We start from the raw sequence: 16,579 nt of genomic DNA on the forward strand, positions 1-16,579 counted from the left end.
CAAAAGAACGTATGAACCGTGTGAGTTTAAACCCCAGGAGCACATGGAGATTCACAAGTGAGGTTAATTTCAGTTCATTCAGTTTGATACTTATGTGAAGTAGAAGAGCCACCGCTCGTACTTTGGGAAATAGTCTGCTGTGAATCGTTCCTCTGTTAAAACGGATTAAAGTTACCGTCCATCTTTCAAAGTAACTAAAACTTTCAAACAGGATCCAAGATCAAAGTAAATTAAAGCCGTGTTAGTGCTTCACTCCCTGCTATTGCCGTCGACGTCTCGCGCTCACTAAATTGACATGAATGAAAAATAATTTTTAAATTGCATTGTAATCTTTGCACACTCCCATAGGTGGCGCTGTAGCATCTATCACAGTCATTCATACGTCAATATAATCAGCATCATGTTGTGTGTAATTGATCAAAATTTCAAGACAGTTGGACAAAGTATGTGCTTGTAAAAAATGTTTATGTATTTTTTGGGGGGTCTTTGCGCCCCCCGCTGGTCAACGGTTATAAATGCATCAAAATGGTAAAACAATTTTTTGCTTGTCTTCAGGAATAGAATTTTACTGCACCGTTTGGTTACTGTGGAAGAATGTTAATGTTTGAGGTCTATGGTAGGGGGCGCTATAGAGTTGAGTAGTATTAAACTTTATGATGCATTACATGAGGACCGTCATGGACATAACTGACTGTAATCTGAGTGTTCTGGGACAATGCCTGAGCTCCTGAGGGGCTGTCCAAATAACAGGAAATGAAGGCGTTTTTCGACGGCGTGCTGCGAGGAGACCGAGCGACGTATCAAAAAAAGCTGGCTGATTATTGAAGGTCAACGTGTCCAGATGCAGCGTGCTGAGTTTGGGCTCATTTGAAAGAAAATAACTAAGAGTTCAGTTCATTTGAAAAATGAAAAGCGAAATGGCAGCGAATTTTGTATCCAAGATGGCCGCCTTCCTGTTGGCCCCACAGATTTCAGCCAAGAGAGTTTTCTGTTTGTCCCCTCGTGCTCTGTCACTGCTGTGAATTTCGTGTTCCTACACACACAGCCTCTCAGCTCTGGACTAATTGAGATAATGATAATAATTTCTGTTGTGGCCGCAAAATATGCCCACTCTGTGGGCCATAGAGGTGTGATTGTAGGTGGCGCTGTTGAGCCAGTGTTGATCTGTCACTGTGGAGGTTTACATTTTATCGAATTTTTCACCGGGCTGGTCGCGTAGATACCAAAAAACCCCACATTCAGCTATGATCAGGGGGTCAAAAATGCATTCTCCTGGGACAAAGAATAATAATACAGAAGAAACTGAGCGAGAACGAACCCCTCGCCGTTACACTACGTGTTACAGTGATAGCTAATGAAGCGTAATTGACTTGGATCTCTCTCTCTCTCTCTCTCTCTCTCTCTCTCTCTCTCTCTCTCTCTTTCTCCCTCTCTCACCCTCTCTCTCTCTGACTTCCACCTTGACTTTCACACGCGCCAAAGGCTGTTGGTGATCGGATGATGAGATTGTGGCGCAGTAATCTCTCAGATTAATACTGATATTGAGCTCTTAATTATTTAATCCCTGCTGGCAGCTGTGTGTGTGTGTGTGTGTGTGTGTGTGTGTGTGTGTGTGTGTGTGTGTGTGTGTGTGTGTGTGTGTGTGTGTGTGTGTGTGTGTGTGTGTGTGTGTGTGTGTGTGTGTGTGTGTGTGTGTGTGTCCACCACAGCCCGGTCGCTGCGTCTCTTTCCTAATTTAAACGCCGTCGTTCGTTCTTTCTTTCCTCTCGCCGTTCGGATCCATCTGTTCTTTCAGAGACGGACAAAATGTGCAGCAGTAGAAAGAAGGTGAGCAGAAGTCAGTAAAAAGCGACTGACTGCTGATCAACATACACAAACCAGCCTCTGAATGGAACTAAAGGATTCAGGAAACTGACTCACAGATCAGACTTATTCAGCAGGTTGACATTTATTTTGAAGTTTATCAAAACACACGTTTCATTTTCTCATTTTTCTGATGTGCTTTGTTAAAATACAGCAGGAATTGTTCTTATTAATGCTGCTTTTGTTCAATATTTCAAGTGAAAATTCTTGGACAGTCGGGCGTGTACACGGCGCCGTTCTGAAAGCGTCGTTGTTCGCAGACTTCGCTGGACGGATGAACTCTAACATACCAAATCCAGGAGAATTTCTTCACCTTAGTTTCTTTTTTTCTGCGTCTCTGCAAAATATTTCTAATTTTCTTTTGATTTTCTGGAAACAAAAACGAACATTTTGACAGAATTCTGTTATTTTTTTTTTTGTAAGAATGGTGAATTGGCGGACTGGTTAGATAATCTGATCCCATCTTCAACCTGCGTCTGTTTACCCACCAAAGTGAAAAACATCCAAATAAAAGCAGGTGTGGCTGAAATAAAGTCCGGCTGCTGTTAACAATATGGCTAAGATCAGTAAGCAGCCACAAAAAAAGAGTCAAAGTAATTAGAATTGTTAAATTGATAAATAGCTGAACAGAATAAATCACTTAATCGTAAGAAAAAAATAAAATGGGAAAAAACTGGTCAAAAAAATGTGAAAAAGGCTACACTAAGCTGAAGTGGCTAACGCATCCAAAACAGCGAAATATGTGTGACGTTCTGCATCGGAGGAGTTCAGGGTGAAATATTGTGGCTGCGTGTCAGTTTCATCTGGTAGAAAAGAGGTTTAGAAAGATGCAAAAGCAGCAAAACCAACTTCAAACAGTTTTTACTGGAAAATGAGACGGTTTCCCTCAAATGTGTCACGAATCTCATGGAACATTTTCAAAAAGTTGCACTTTGCCCGTCTCCATGGAGACAGAGTCAGAGTTTTTTCAAAAAGTTTCTTTTTCGGCAGCTCTGACGCCGGTTTGTCTGTTTTCACTTGAAAATATTGTCGCGTCGGTTTTAGATTTAAGGTTAAAAAAGTCTCACTGACGGGAAGCGTCGTCCTGAAGCACTCCTCAGTGATGTTCAATATGCGGACTCTACAACGCTACAACTACACACACACACACACACACACACACACACACACACACACACACACACACACACACACACACACACACACACACACACACAGGTTTCATGCAGGCACACCTTTTCACACACTTGCAGAAATATGAGAGCCGTGAGTGATAAACGATTGTGTGGGTGATAAAGACAGACCGAAAGTGTTTTTCTGTCAATGCGTTGACAGTTCAGTGTGTGTGTGTGTGTGTGCGCGCGCGTGTGTGTGTGAGTGTGCGTTTGTGTTCGCCAGCTGCTCTGTCGGCAGAAAACGTTGCGTTTTCGTCTGTAACTTTGCTGCCTAAACGGCGTCTGACCGTTTGAATCTTACCTGTGGAACAGACACCAGAGCTGAAAGGACGCGTCCAGCGTTCTTTTCTGAAAACATGGAGCTGGAAACAGAATAGGAAAACAGAAAGTCGTCAGTGAGAAGTCGTGGAGGGCCAGCTGCAGGAACATCTCCCCTCAGAGTCAGACTGCATCACTGAGTTTTGTGGTTCTGCTGCATTATTTCCCCCAGTTTTTAATTTGTTTTTCTACTGACTTTGAGGTTAATTTGGACCGCACACACACACACACACACACACACACACACACACACACACACACACACACAGCTGGAGGCAGATGTTCGTCGTGGTTTCATCGTTTCCACAGTTTTCAAAAAGCAGATCTTCACTCGTTCCTCACACTCGTTGCTGTGATGATTCTTCCTGGATTCTGAACATTGTTCCCCTGTAGCGACTCACAGAAAGCAGCCAACTCCACTTCTCCTGCAGGGTTTTCCCGTCGTCGCTCCTGTCGCTGTTTTGTGTTTCTGGGTCGTCACAGGCGTTCCTGCCCAGAACCGGGTGTGTAAAATCTAAAAAGTTTTCCTGAGGATCCTTCATTTTTGATGTTCTGAACGGGTCTGAAACAACAGCAGTACGTTTCTGAACTGGATGAACGAAGATTATCTCCTCGGATCGGCATGCAGGTGTGTGTGTGCGTTCTTCTATACGAGAGAGGACAGGTGGTAAACTTAAGGCCCGTGGACCAAAATGGGCCAGAAGAGGTTTTTTTCTCTGAAATTGTTCGTTTTTGTGTGAAAATATCCATATTTTCATGAGGTAGACTTAATGTGACTGTAGGTTTGAGATGAAGAGTCGCTGTGGCGTTGTCTTCCTGGCTACAGCCGGCTGTTGTGACTGTAGCTCTGGAGACCTGTGGGGGCAGCAGGTGGAGCAGGTGGTGCAGGTGGAGCAGGTGGAGCAGGTGGAGCAGGTGGAGCAGATGGTGCAGGTGGAGCAGATGGAGCAGATGGTGCAGGTGGAGCAGGTGGTGCAGGTGGAGCAGATGGTGCAGGTGGAGCAGGTGGAGCAGGTGGAGCAGGTGGAGCAGGTGGTGCAGGTGGAGCAGGTGGAGCAGGTGGAGCAGGTGGTGCAGGTGGAGCAGGTGGAGCAGGTGGAGCAGGTGGAGCAGGTGGTGCAGGTGGAGCAGGTGGAGCAGGTGGAGCAGGTGGAGCAGGTGGTGCAGGTGGTGCAGGTGGTGCAGGTGGAGCAGGTGGAGCAGGGAGTCAGACTCAGGTTTGGGTTCAGCTGGAGGGAAACAGGGATGAGTGTTGAGTTTAGAGGAAGTTTGCAGGTGACGGAGTCGGACTGTGGATCCCAGCCTGGCTTAATTTCCTTGTTTGCTGTGTTCGTTTATGACTGTATATTGTGTGTGTGTTGTGTGTGTGTGTGTGTGTGTGTGTGTGTGTGTGTGTGTGTGTGTGTGTGTGTGTGATCATGGCTCAATCACATGATACATCACATTGCTTGCTCTGTCTCTGTCCTCGCTCTCTTTCACTTCCCCTATTCTCCATGCTCTCTCTCTCCTCTTTCTTTCTTCCACCTCTTTCTCCCTCTCTCCCTGATCTCTCTTTGTTTGGCCTCTCTCTCTCTCTCTCTCTCTCTCTCTCTCTCTCCTGCCTCTGGTTCCTTCTCTCTTTCCTTCTCCGGCTGCTTTCTGTCTTATCCCTCCGTCTCTCTTCTCCCTTCACCTTCACATTAGGATTTTGTCATTTTATCATTTTAATCAAACCTCCAGACAGGAAGAGCCTGGCAGGAAGGACAGTCACACACACTCAGGGACAGCCTGTCCAACACACTGTCCAGCCAGGTAAACGTTCTGTAGCATGAGCAAACACTGACACACACACACACACACACACACACCCCTGCCACATTAACTGCTTCACCTGAGAGTTATTGACTGTAAACAGAGACGGTCACATGACCGTTTTTCGCGGCGCTCACACACCTGCAGTCCTGTCAGAACTCCGGTTTCATATTTCTGCTCATTTGTGGAACCAAGAAACACACACGACTCTTTCCTTTTTTCTCTCTTTTTTCTGGGTCGGGAGATGTTGAGATTTTCTTTTTTTTTATGATTTTCAGGATTTACAGTCGATTTTTCTTGTGATCAGTCAGACTTCATCAGATCGGTTTGAAATTTACATTTTTTCTGGAAAACTGACGTCTCCCTAAATCCAGCCCACCGGAAAGTTAAAAGACGCAAAACACAACGAAAACGGCTGCATCCCTCTTTTCCTTTCTGGCCTTTTTTTTACATGAAAGCAGAGAATAGTGTTTTTGTTTTTCATCGTCTGTGTTCTGCTCTGACGTTTCCCTCTGCCCCCCCCCCCGCAGTACACCGGTCCGATCCCAGCCGGCGAGCCGACCATGGGGGGGGGTCGCAGCGAGACCTCGGCGCTGAGCGGGACGGGAGGAGGGGGGCGGGGCCTGACCTCCACCCAGAACTCCCAGCGGCCCAACGCCTGCTGCTTCTGCTGGTGCTGCTGCTGCAGCTGCTCGTGGTGAGAGGGAACACACACACACGCACACACACACACACGCACACGCACACAGGATTTACAGCTGTTTCTTCAGGTCCTCTTTCCATTGTGTCGTGAAACGCTCCGTCAGTAATCAGATATATTTACTTCAGTCGACTGCTGCTGGAAAAACTCCCCCTTGATATCAACATGTCACATTTCTTAAGAGAAGCACTTTCAACTGTTCTTGAAGCAGCAACAGTTTGTACAGACACACATCACACACACACACACACACACATACACACACACACACCACACACACACACACACACACACACACACACACACACACACACACTCACACACACACACACACGTGTGTATTTATATCCTCGTGGGGACCTTCCATTGACTCCCATTCATGTCTAACTCCTAACCCTGACCCTTACCCTAACCCTAACCCACACCACAACAAAGCGTAGCCCTAAAGAAATGTTTTTGCACTTTTACTTTTTTCAGTAACAACATGGTCAAGAAAACACTGTTTCCCCCCATGGGGACCCAAAAAATGTCCCCACGAGGTAGGTCGTGCCAGGTTTTCCTATCCTTGTGGGGACATTTGGTCCCCACAAGGACAGAAATACCCGTACACACACATCCTGACAAGACACAGCGGTCCACAGTGAACACTGTGTATCAGTACAACTCCGACACAGAAGGCCGAAGCCAGGAGAGTCCCGTCCCGTCCGACGGCCGCGTGGCGCAAAGAAGAGCTGCAGCAGATCCAGACGTTACAACGCAAAACGCAAAGCAGGCAACACAAAGGCAGGAGGACGGTTTACAGCAAACACTGCTGATGAAGAACTACCACACACACACACACACACACACACACACACACACACCCTGCTGCTAACATGACTGCGGTTCGTGTTATCATCAAATGAGCTGGCAACCATTCTCAGTTGTGTGTGTGTGAGGATATGTGCACGTGTGTTTCATGCGTGTGTGCGTGCGTGCGTGCGTTTGTGTGTGTGTGTGTGTGTGTTTCCTGTCTGAAAGCCGTCTTATCATGTCAGTCTCACCATCAGGAATGAAGAGGAGCGACGGAAACGGCGGAGGAGGAAGAGGATCTCGCAGGACACCAAGATGGAAACCATACCAAACTGTGAAGCTTGGTGAGTCTGCGGCCGAGGGGGGGCGGGGCCAGGCACATGGGGCCGGGCGCGCGGGGCCGGGCGCGCGGGGCCGGGCGCCCTGCGGCTCTGGAGCCCCATGTGGCTCTTCAGTCCCTCTGCAGCGGCTCCACGGAGCTTCTCACAACGTCAAACGTGAATAAACACTGAACTTTTGATTATATTTGATTATATTTACACTCCACGGTACGATTCAAATAGATTCATCACTCTCGGTTAGGGCTGGGACGAGATTTCGTGTCACAAGCTCTCGCGAGATCGAAATGCCGCGAGATTGAGCACGTTTATATGCAGGCAATAACTCTTTATTAACTGGAATATTGACAGAATAATACATTACATGATGCACGGCCATATAAACACGTGCAAAACCCTGAATATGCTCATATTCATATTTAAAAACCCGTCGAAAGGGACATGAAATACTGTTCTGAGCTTGTTCTGTCCGCAAGGAATCTTGGTCTGTTGAGTACACAAACTACTTGTGATCCAGTTTAATTACTACGACGTAAAGAAAATGTGCGGAAACGATCATTTAGTTCTTCTCTTTTATTGAAAAAACGGTGCATCGCATCAACGAACATTTTACCACGTCTTGCCGGCTCACACTGTTTTTCTAACAGCGTGCAGAGAGCCTGCAGCCTGCAGCCTTCTTCCTCTGTGGTGTCTGTGTCAAATAAGGTTGAACATGCAAACAGCGCACCTAGTGGCATGAGGTGCAAATGCAGTCATGGCGGCGTCTGTGCGCCGCGGTTTGAACGGGAATAGGCGAACTCGGCAGCCGCCTCGGGCGCGGTGTAGGGGGGGGCGCCGTGGCCGTACGAGGGGCGCCCCGACGCTCCGTGTGAGCACCGCGCTGCGCCGCTCCCACGCTGCATGTGAGTACCGCACCACTCCCCACAGCTCAGCACCGACACCCGCCCCCCCCCCCGGTCTCGTCTCGTCTCGTGGAATTTGTGTCTCGTCCCACCCCTACTCTCGGTCAAAACGGATTAAAAAAAGTACAAGTAAAAATTTGAAAAATAGCTAAAACCACAAGAAGTGGGGAAAAAAGTGATACAACAGTTAAACAGCTAAAATTTCTAAATTGTCAACTTAAAAATACTGTTAAAAACTGTTAAAATCAAGTACAAATATCAATTAAGTTTAATAAAATGTTCACTAACTTCATAAAAGCATCATACGATCTACTTTTTATATGTGAATCAAAACCAAAGATGAAGCTTCCTGAGCTGCATTCGCCTCGTTTTAAAGCTTAAATGTTCTTTATGGCTCCAGAACGACTGGACTCCGCTGAGAGTCACTAAAATGGCTGTTTTGGTCATAAAGGCTGCAGAACCCTGATCTAAACCCTCAAAAGTCCAACTTGGAAACGTGGTATGAAGTCTGATCGGGTCTGTAACCCTGTGGCTCTGGACGTCACGGCGTGGCGCCAACGCTGAGCTGAAGCCGCTCTCCTCTCCGCAGCACCAAACCCTCGGCGGACGAGATGCGGCTGTGGTCCCAGTCCTTCGACAAGCTGATGAGGAACCCGGCGGGGCGCAACGTGTTCCGCGAGTTCCTGCGGACGGAGTACAGCGAGGAGAACATGCTGTTCTGGCTGGCCTGCGAGGACCTCAAGCAGGAGATCAACAAGGGCGCCATCGAGGAGAAGGCGCGCTCCATCTACGAGGACTACATCTCCATCCTGTCGCCCAAGGAGGTGAGCCTCCATCCCCACAGGCAGACCCGGGTCCTGCCCAGGTCCCTCAGACCGGACCACAACTCTTCTGGGATCAGATCCAGACTTTGGCACATCTGGACTCATCAGAGCTCAAACGGACGGACTGTCTTTGAACGCCACTTCAGCTCTGTGATCCAGAGTGTGTGAAACACGAGGGAAGCGCTGCCCACTGGACTGCTGCACCGTCCTGTGTGTGCGTGTGTGTGTGCACGTGCGTGCACGTGCATGTGAGTGTGTGTGTGTGTGTGTGTGTGTGTGTGTGTGTGTGTGTGTGTGTGTGTGTACACGTGCGCACTATGTATTTACAGGAAGCTATAAATTGCTGCTCTCATCACCTTCTGGCAGTTCGGTCTTTTTATAGACAGACAAACACTCACTCACACACACACACACACACACACACACACACACACACACACAAATGTGGACATCCAGCCATGTGAGTCTTCCAGAGAAGATGCGTGCCTGGCTGTCTGTTTGCGTGTCTGTGACCTTGGTACGATGCCTATCTCTTATTTCTGTGTGTGTGTGTGTGTGTGTGTGTGTGTGTGTGTGTGTGTGTGTGTGTTTCCTAAAAAAAGCGCAGCGGGGAAACATGGGAGAAAGCTTGTGGTTCTATAAATATCTGGGGCTGCGGGGAGACATGGTGAGCAGGGTTGGTAACAGACGTTGCATCATAGTGAAACAATCTGACCTTTGACCTGCTGGTTGTGTGTTTGTGATTTTGTGATTATGAGGACGGTCGGACTCTTTTCTGGGATTTTCCTCTTGTTCTCTGGAGGTTCAGCCTCCTGCCGAGGCTCCTCCCCGGCTGCGATCAGCTGACAGCAGCATGAATTCATGGTTTCATGTTTCAGAGCTCAGGACTAGAAGGTTCTGGACCCGGTTCAGACCCGGGATTGGTCCATTCAGATGCTTCAGGAGGAGACTTTCTGCAGAGCCCGAGCCTGGGAGTTTGATATTTAATCGACCTCGGTCTCCCCGCAGGTCAGCCTGGACGCTCGGGTCCGAGAGGTCATCAACAAGAAGATGCAGGACCCGACGCCGCACACCTTCGAAGACGCCCAGCTGCAGATCTACACGCTGATGCACAGGGACTCGTACCCCCGCTTCCTGTCCTCCAGCATCTACAAGGCGCTGGTCCACGGCGGCTCCCGCACCTCCTCGGAGTCCTAGTCCCGCCCAGTCCCTCAAGCCCCGCCCATTCTCACCAAGCCCCGCCCAGTCCTGACCCCTCTTCCTCCTGACCAGGATTCTTGCCACAGTTTTTCATTCCGGTCCAGAACTTTCCAAAAGCAGTGAGTCCGTCTTGTTTTCTCCTTTTCCCTAAAATCCCAGAATTCTTCAATTACTGCCAAGACGTCCTGCCGTTTCCTCCTCTTTCTCTTTTTTAAGCCGAGTCCTTCTCTTCTTCCACCATGCTTTCTTCAAACCTTCCTCTTCGCTGAGTTTTAGATTCGAAATCCAGTAAATTGAACGATTCGATCACAGGTTATTTCAAATCAGCCAAAGATTCAAGGTAAAACAGTAATGTAGACATTTTTCATAACTGCTTTTAAAAAAGCGCATTAAAAAGGTTTTTTTTTTTGTATCCTGAATGGGAGAAGTTTCGCTGTTACAACCGAGGCCCCGTTTCCACGGCAACGTTTACAAGTGAAAAAAACTTTCGTTGCTTTTCAGGAGCTTGGAGACACTGGAAATGCACCTTCTCAAAAACAGCTCCCAAACGTTGGAACTTTTCGAAAAGTCTCCAGTTCCGTCGCTGCAGTAACGGGGAGGAAGATGCAGCTTTGCCAAAAAAACGCTCCGACTCCGTCTCTGTGGCGACGGGTTAAAGCGCAGCTTTTCGAAAGCGCCCCGTCTCTCGCAGCTCTTCATAAATGCTGCGTCTCTGCGGAAGCGAAGCGGGAGTTTTCAGAACGCCGCTGCTGTTCTGCACGCGCTCAGCAGAGGAACCACAATCACTCCTGTGGAAACAAAGATCGCTTTTTAAAACATGGAAACGCAAAAACGACGTGTTTCTACTTGAAGCGTTGTCGTGTAAACGGGGCTTACTGAAGGTTTTGAAAGTCCATTTTCGATGTAGGAATTCTCCGTTAATTGACATTTGACGATTTCATTGAGAAAACTTCTAGATAGGTTTCCTCTGTTTCCGCCTTCTGGTGGCTCCGCCTCTTCACTCCTCCGCCTTCTGGTGGCTCCGCCTCTTCACTCCTCCGCCTTCTGGTGGCTCCGCCTCTTCACTCCTCCGCCTTCTGGTGGCTCCGCCTCTTCACTCCTCGAACCTCTTCTTCCTGCTTTGACTCCGGAGTTTTCTGGACATTGAAGTATTTTTTAAATCACCTGCTGTTCTGCGGACACGTCGACGCCCCCTTTGGGCTTCGGTCCGCCCATCCATGGATTCGGATCTGTTACCATGACGACGGATCCATATTGGTCATTTTCAGCTGGAAGCCACGCCTCCTGGCTCCGCCCTCCGTCTCCAACCGGTTCCCTCATTTCACTCAGAGACGGAGGGGCGGAGGGGCGGAGGGGCGGAGGCCGCTTCCTCCCAACTACTGATTTACAAACAGACTGAGTCTATTTTTTAACAGAAAACTCTTTACGGAACATTTCAATATTTCAGTGACTTGGTTTTTTTAATCCACTGCGCCTCTCCGGGATTCAACTTTTTTTTTTTGTTTCCACTGAGACTGTACTGATCTCCACCCGACACTCAACACATTGCAATAAAACACACTGGAGTTAGACACACACACACACACACACACACACACACACACACACACCGCTCATGTTGCTATACTTTCGGACAATAATAACTTTTCTTTTTACCAATTCTTGGAGAATTTTCAACACATCCCAGGCTAAAATAGTTCAAATTTTAAGACAAAAACATGATTGAATTCATTCAGAATGAGTCGGAAATAATGAAATTAAAGCGGTTCGTTTATATTATTCCTGTTTTTCAGTTTTAAATGGAAAAAAGGGCCCATGCAAAATTTTAGAAGCATGAAATTTAAGCAGTCAAGTTTATTCTAAATTTTTAAAATGTTGTTTTACAAAATGTTAAATAATGATGCATCGAGTACGGTTCTAACCTTTAGTTCGCTGTCCACCATGAGTATTATTGTTTTTATTAAAATAAAAAAAACATTAAATACTAATTCAAATTTTAAATGAAAAAAAATTGAATTTTTCAATAAAAAAAAATTGTCTTATATTTAAAAAAAGACAACATTTTCTGTATTAAATTTGAGGCAAATTACATCTCAGCTGCTCAAATTGAATTTAATCAAACAAGATGACTCAATTTTAAGTTTGTTTTCTTCCAGTTTTAACAGTTTAACTGAGCAGAAAATCGTTTCCTGTGTTTGAATTTCCGTCACAGAGGATGAATTTTATATTCACCTGTTAAGTCAAATGGGTCCAAAAGTATAGTAATGTAACGCTGTACACACACACACACACACACACACACACACACACACACACACACACACACACACACACACACACCAGGGTGGCCTACCTGGGCACTGCTGCTGCTGACCTCTGCCTCTGTGACCTCTCAGCTTTGACCTCTCCACTGTCCGTCGCCCACATGGACGAGCACTCCTGATTGGCTGCAGGAGACCGCAGGGTCAATCTGTGATTGGTCGATTCAGGAAGGGGGGGGGAGGGGGGGTGAGAGGAAATTCCAGGTGCAAAAAATATATATATACATATATAAATTATAGATATATGAATGAAAAACAAATAAAATCTATAAAGAGAAGAGGAGAGAAGATTATGTGAGATGGGACGCTTACACCCAGTGCATCATGGGAAATGTAGTTTGAAGTCTGTGGATATAGAGACCATAAATTTAAGAAGAAAAAAAAGAGAGAGCTGCCCGTCTCTGTCAGACCGGCCACTCAGAATGCATTTATCTTAGTATTGTTAATGTTATTTATTTTATATTTTGTTAAAACTGTGATTTTAATTGTACATATATAAAGAGAAACCTTGAACATCCGCTGAGAAGCAGCTTGGCTTGTGTGGTGTGGTGTCGTGACTCTGCTTCTGTTTTCACCTCATTCTTTATAAAGTGTGAACTTTAAAGGGATAGTTCGGGATTTTTGACATGAATCTGTATGGCGTCCCAGTCAGCGGTGTTGTGCATTCACACAGACTGACCCCTGACCCCTGACCCCTGACAGCGTCCAGTGAGCGGAGATCCTGTCCGGTTTTGGTCGAGAGGAAAGTAGTCCGGCAAGTTTGCTGGGGTCCCGAAAATAAAGCGTTTTTCTTCTCAAACCAATATGTGTTCGAAAGAGTGAAATATTTGCATCACAAACCGTTTTTCGGTTGAAAAAGTCAGACCTCGCAAACGCTTGGCACTATTTTCTCTCCCTTCACATCACTCCGCGCCGCCTCCAGCTGCAGGCAGCGCGGAGATGCTAACAGCTAGCTAGCTCTTTACTAGCGGTAAACAAAGTGAAACCAGCGCGGCTGCCAGCTGGAGGCGGCTCGGAGTGATGTGAAGGGAGAGAAAATAATGCCAAGCGTTTACGAGGTCTGACTTTTTCGCCAACAACGGTTTGTGATGCAGATATTTCACTCTTTCGAACACATATTGGTTTGAGAAGAAAAACGCTTTATTTTCGGGACCTCAGCAAACTTGCTGGACTACTTTCCTCTGGACCAAAACCGGACAGGATCTCCGCTCACTGGACGCTGTCAGGGGTCAGGGGTCAGTCTGTGTGAATGCACAACACCGCTGACTGGGACGCCATACAGATTCATGTCAAAAATCCTGAACTATCCCTTTAAACTGAGAGAGATTTAATCAGTAGTCGTCACTGTCACAGACGGCAGCATCAGAAACCAAATAAATCCAAAGCACTGAAAATACATACATATGTATTTCTTTACAGATATTTTATCCTCAAATTTTATTTTTATATAGATTCTTTTCACTGGTTTCTGTATGTCTACATGTATTACTTTATTTTCTAAATGGTCAAATGGAAAACACTTGTATAGTGTGTTTTATAACAGAGCCCAGACACTGCATTGTCACATTCACCCATTCACATACACATTCACACACCGGTATTTACTTCTTATTTTACAGTGCTTTACTTATTTTTACAGTTTTATCAATGTTTTCCTAATGGCTGACATTCGTCTCAGTATTTAAGCATTTATTTTTAGACTGACTTCATTTTTTTTCTACATATTCTACAATTAATTTTAGTCTTTATTTGCAAATTAATTTATTTTCATACTTCAGTGTTCATTCTTTTTTCATGTTAATTTGTTCCCTGACGTTATCATTTATTAGTTATGTTTAGTGTGTGTGTTAAAGACATTTTTATAAATGAGAAATGCTGCTGCTTCCTGGTTTTGGGCGCTCGTGCCCTTTGACCCTGGATCCATGGTCATATATCACACTCTCTGTGGACTCGGGGTTTGAGACGGTTTCAGGAGGATTCCTGAGGACTCCCACGAGGAGGGACGTTCTGCGACGACTCCTCGAACTCCGGCCTCCTGTGATCGAAACGAGTCGATCGGCGTTCAGTCGTTTCTGTCTGGATGTTTACTCCTGCCTCAGATCAAGCCGGGTCGCTGTCCAGGCCGCGGGACTTCGGTCTGTTTTCCATCCGGGACGGAGACCAGAGCGCCGTAACTCACAGACCCCCCCTCCAACCCCCCACCCTGCCTCTTCATGCTCATGTATGGAAAGAGCTCGGCTGTGTTTCCACAACAAACACAGCAGCAGCCTTTCTCAGCGCTCCTCATCACCCTGTCAGCACTTCAGACAACCGTCCGCTCAACGCCGCCTTTCACCCACAGTCTGATTGTTTCTGGAATCATCTCCGCCACAACGTTCTCTCCCCGAGTCCTGGAAACGCGCTAAGCTACAGCTTTCTTCTCATTTTACCCAAATATCAGTTTAAACGGATCGCCAACAGTCGTCTTCATTTATTTCAAAGCCTGGCTGCAACATAACATGAGGGGGTGTGGCCACTGTATGACATCATTCATGGGCGTGGCTACAGTCACATGCCCCACCCATAAGAGGAAAATCAGATCCTCACCCAGAAAATGCAGCAAAAACAACCTTATTTTTAAGCAAATACAATCAGAAAAGCAAGTTTCAGTAATGTTTATTAGACGTCTTACATTAATTCAACTTTATTTATACAGCATCAAGTACAACAGGCATTTCAACACACTTACTTAGAATATAAAATATTTTAATTTGCATAAAGTGGTTTTTTTTTGCATGTTTTCTGACATAACTGTAGCAGTCACTGCTTGGTGAATTTCTCAGGGTCAGGGGTCGCACATCTGTTTCACTGGAAATCCAGAGGAATTTTTTTCAGGTGCACCAAAACTAAATGAAACGTGCATCGCCTGTTCTGTTTATATATAATGCATGTTTTTTTTTTTTTTTTTTTTTTTTTGCAACTGATGTGTTGAAATCAGTCGTAGTAGAAAACCTGCAGAGCAGATTCTGACAGTGTGGAGTGTCACGTGACCACGAGCGCAAGAAAAACGCCAAGTAAACTGTCTCAGACTGAAATGAAACGAGCACAAAAATCTGATTTTCAACCAAAGAGTGACTTTATTATCATCGTCATCATCATTCAGGTCAGCATCAGCGGCAAACGACAGTTTTTTTCTCCACGAGGCCTTCCTGCCGTTTCAATCTGGTTCTCAAAAACTAAACTTCATCAAATTTTTCTGCACAAAAAACAAACAAACACACAACTTCGACTGGGAAGATCGTTCCTGAATATATTACAGCTTCTCATTCTTAAATATACAAAGAAAATCGTACAAAATCAAAGTTCACAGATCCAGATTTATATATTTCCATGATGATGAAGAAAAGAAGTGTACACACACACACACACACACACACACACACACACACACACACACACACACGAGTCGATGGTCTTCAGCAGAACTGAAAAGGAGAAAGAGAAAGTTAAATGTCATGAATCAGAGTGAAAACATTTCTGTCCGAGTTTCGAACTGATTTTCCCACAAAAAACCAGAGGAGTCGTCGCTTCACCTTCACCCACAGCCGGGGGGCAGGAGTGTGTGAGTGTGTGAGTGTGTGAGTGTGTGTGTGTGTGTGGGAGGGGGGGTTGGAAAAAGCCCAACGGGAGAATCAGGAGGAAAGGTGAGTGACGAGGAGGAAGAGGAGGGGGGGGGGGGGGTGAAAAGGACAGCGGGGGGAGGAGAACGCCGGAGAGGAAGGGCAGAACTAGAAAACAAGCGGAAGGAGAGGAGCAGGAAAAGCTAAAGGTCAGGAGGAGAGAAAGCTTCGGTCTCTGCTGCCACCTGCTGGTCAAACTGCTACTTCATCAGTTTCTCACTGAACTCTTCCTGACGCACTTTTTACACTTTTTACTTTAAATTCTGTCCTTGAATGTGAAACAAACGTCAAACGTCTGCTCAGCCTCCTCAGTCAGGCCGCCTTTCAACGTTTCAAGTGAGAAAAGCATCGTTTAAGAAAACTTCCATGTTTTTTGTGGCAACATTTTGACGAAAAAAAGCGTCCTGTGCTTTAAAACCCAAAGTGAGACTTTTGTCTTTGAGTAGGACTGAAACTTAAGAAGATCCAGATTGTTCTACTGGAGAACAGTGAGCCCCCCCCCCCCCGCTGTGTTTATCTGTAAACGCTCTCCAGATGGTTGTAACCGGTGGCGTTTCCTCACCTTCCATCGGTTGCCGCAACCGTTACACAAAACAAAGGTGGTCATGGGTTCGTCGGCGCTGCGGGTCTGCACCTGTGGAGCACGGGAACAGCTTGACCGGGGGGGCGGGGCGGCGTGAAGGAGGGGGCGGGGCG

General features: G+C 46.4%; 2 protein-coding genes across 7 annotated transcripts in view; one reads left to right on the forward strand and one right to left on the reverse strand.

Moving 5' to 3' along the window:
• LOC115408196 (regulator of G-protein signaling 17-like) overlaps positions 1 to 12,753 on the forward strand; it is a 23,954-nt gene extending 11,201 nt beyond the window's left edge. For 5 of the 6 annotated variants that reach the window (XM_030118823.1, XM_030118824.1, XM_030118821.1 and 2 more), the window contains 4 exons: positions 5,678 to 5,844; positions 6,885 to 6,983; positions 8,469 to 8,703; positions 9,712 to 12,753. In XM_030118823.1, the coding sequence (XP_029974683.1) occupies positions 5,678 to 5,844; positions 6,885 to 6,983; positions 8,469 to 8,703; positions 9,712 to 9,900 (690 nt within the window). In that variant the 3' untranslated portion in view covers positions 9,901 to 12,753. The remainder of the gene's footprint in view (positions 1 to 5,677; positions 5,845 to 6,884; positions 6,984 to 8,468; positions 8,704 to 9,711) is intronic. The other variant, XM_030118822.1, reaches the window with a different exon arrangement.
• tcea2 (transcription elongation factor A (SII), 2) overlaps positions 12,286 to 16,579 on the reverse strand; it is a 27,306-nt gene continuing 23,012 nt past the window's right edge. Inside the window, exons 9-10 of the mRNA XM_030118855.1 lie at positions 16,446 to 16,517; positions 12,286 to 12,373 (exon numbers count right to left, since the gene is read on the reverse strand). Of these exons, the coding sequence (XP_029974715.1) occupies positions 12,296 to 12,373; positions 16,446 to 16,517 (150 nt within the window). The 3' untranslated portion in view covers positions 12,286 to 12,295. The remainder of the gene's footprint in view (positions 12,374 to 16,445; positions 16,518 to 16,579) is intronic.

Source organism: Salarias fasciatus, chromosome 20 (assembly GCF_902148845.1).
Source record: "Salarias fasciatus chromosome 20, fSalaFa1.1, whole genome shotgun sequence".
In the NCBI taxonomy this organism is placed as follows: domain Eukaryota; kingdom Metazoa; phylum Chordata; class Actinopteri; order Blenniiformes; family Blenniidae; genus Salarias; species Salarias fasciatus.